Genomic DNA, 2,424 nt, shown 5'->3' with positions numbered 1-2,424 from the left:
AATGTTTTAGCCTTATTCATTATGGTTTTAAAGGGGTTATGTGCTATACAATGCAAAAAGACCTTAGACGAGTGGGAAAAAAATCTTACATATATATATATTTTGTATTCTGTACTCAGAATGAAAATTTGCTTTAAAAAATTATTCTTTAAAATGATTTTTGAAAGTGATCAAACACATTTGTAGTTTTACAAACCCTGAATTAAATTAAACCCTGAAGGCTCTGCCTCCCATTCTCCCATTCTACTTGAATCTACTGAACTGTTGTTTTAGATGAACCACCACATTTAACCACGTCAGGATTCTGGTAGTTTTAGAGATGAGATGAAAACAAGTGAAATCTAAAATAAAATCTGAAACGATCAGAAATCCAAAGTTCATTAGAAATATCTGTTGATTCATAGGATACAAGTTTGATCAGATAACATCGTAAACTGATTAATTCTCCGTATTTTTCATTGTTTCCTACATCATCCTACATTTCCCAGAATGCACCTCACAGTCCTGCTCCTTGCCAGCGCTCTTTTCAGTCTGAGATCTGATTGGCTGACACCAGCATGGGAGGTCCCGCCTCCTCCAGCTTGACCTTTGACCTCTGCTGTAGTAACAGTCTGCTTCGCTCAGCTGGTTTGATTCAGTAAAGAGAGAACATTTTAAAAACACACCACTAAAAGTATGACATAACACACACACACACACACACACACACACACACACGTTATAGGTATGGAAGCACATTAGTGCTGAAAATACTGACAGTCTCATAATTTTGCAGCAAACTGAAAACAAAATTAGCTTTGTCCCATCGGCTGGTTCTTAAAGTTTGCCTCCTGACATTAATGTGAGTTTGTCAAATGCACGTCCATCTATTTTAGCTCCACAGCTAGCTAACATTAGCTAACATTAGCTTGTAACAACCCGAAGGTTGTACAGTTAAATCAGTAAATTGTATTCTGTTAGTCTCCACCTCTGTAACCTTTAGTGATTCTGAGCACCTGCGCACGCTGCAGTGACTCACCTGTTAAAAGCCGCCCATAACCACAGCCAGTTAGTTCGTTCACTCGCCCGAGAAGGAACCGTAAACAAGAAAAAAAAAGAGAAGAAAGACGTTTCTAGTCCCTCATGATGAGCAGCCATGACTTCGTAAAGTGCCTGGGATTAAAAATGTTGAACCAAAAGTAAAGAGAATCCTTGCTGGAACAAGACAGGGAGTGACGTCATCCTCCGTCCACACCACAAGCAGGAAAACCCTTCTTGGTAGAAACGCACGGATCAATGACGTTACGCAACCTCAAACGTATGTCCCCCTTTCAAAAGAACAGAACTTGTGTGTGTGTGTGTGTGTGCTAAATTACAAAACAAAACTTAGAAACAATCAAAACTTTGTTTTTTTCCAAGTGTTCAGTCTTTTATTACACCTTGTCACGTCATCCATCTACCAAGTAAGCCTGTTCCATGTTTTTGTTGTGTTCTATAATCCAATGCTTTCGTGTAAAAATGTATTTTTGTTTTATTTTAGCTCCAAGTTTTTGTGCTGGAGAGATTCTTTTTTTCCCTATGGAGTTTATGCCTTGTTGGAGTTAAAGCTAAACTGCAAGCCAAGCAAGTGGAACCTAAAGCTTGTTTGAAAAGAAAACACTGATCTTTGAACTAAAGTGGTTCAAGCACCACTTGTGGACACTGGGGAAGGGGAGATTTGTTTGTATTGCTTATTTTTTGTTGTGTGTGTATATAATATATTTGCAAAAATAGATTTCACTTGTCTGAACAATTTTCTTTTTCAAATGTTTTGTCACTTATTATTTAATTAAGGTTTAAAAGGGTGTATATTTTTGATATATGTCCTTGTGTGATAGGTTAAAGCAAAATAAACCCTAAACCATAATAAGTTAAAAACAGTAAAATCCCACACACACATGGTTAAATATCCTAATTGCCAGGAGGGAGACCTGGCTGGCACCCCAAATAAATTACTCAAATTAATAGCAATAAAAAAGCAATACCCCGGAACCGTCACAAGCTAAGCTCGCAATCTAAAAACCAAACTCCAAAATAAAGCTGGAATTTTATTATAAAAATATTTCTGGTCCAACCGTCTTTAGTCTCTGGACACCGTCCACCAAAGTGTCCTCCTGAGGAGTGTCTCATTCACCTCTTTGAGCTGAACAAGTCTAACATTAAAGGTCTTACTCAGTGTAGAAATCTTCTGTTAGATCATTACAGTCTTGAAACAGCCTCTGCCGCCACATCAGATAAATCTGTTTGGGCTCCTTTGATTAGTTCCATCACATGGTGAGGGTGGGGGTTTGGGATGGGACCTCTTGGGGCGTTGAGGCTGGTGGGGGTGTATTGGGGTCTGGGGGGGTTCTTGGGAGCTGGCCGCTGGGGGTTCCGGAGCGGAGGTGATGCTGCTCTCGCTCTGGG

At 39.4% G+C, this 2,424-nt stretch overlaps 1 protein-coding gene across 1 annotated transcript in view; it reads left to right on the top strand.

Annotated features, from left to right (window-relative positions):
* Positions 1-1,134: 1,134 nt before the first annotated feature.
* Positions 1,135-2,424, top strand: part of LOC106528678 (C-1-tetrahydrofolate synthase, cytoplasmic) — a 16,202-nt gene continuing 14,912 nt past the window's right edge. Inside the window, exon 1 of the mRNA XM_014023911.1 lies at positions 1,135-1,297. Coding sequence (XP_013879365.1) covers positions 1,276-1,297 — 22 coding nt within the window. The 5' untranslated portion in view covers positions 1,135-1,275. The remainder of the gene's footprint in view (positions 1,298-2,424) is intronic.

This window comes from Austrofundulus limnaeus, unplaced genomic scaffold, assembly GCF_001266775.1.
Source record: "Austrofundulus limnaeus strain Quisiro unplaced genomic scaffold, Austrofundulus_limnaeus-1.0 Scaffold394, whole genome shotgun sequence".
Taxonomy (NCBI): domain Eukaryota; kingdom Metazoa; phylum Chordata; class Actinopteri; order Cyprinodontiformes; family Rivulidae; genus Austrofundulus; species Austrofundulus limnaeus.
The sequence above is the reverse complement of the archived record's forward strand: the minus strand, read 5'-3'. Positions and strand labels throughout refer to the sequence as shown.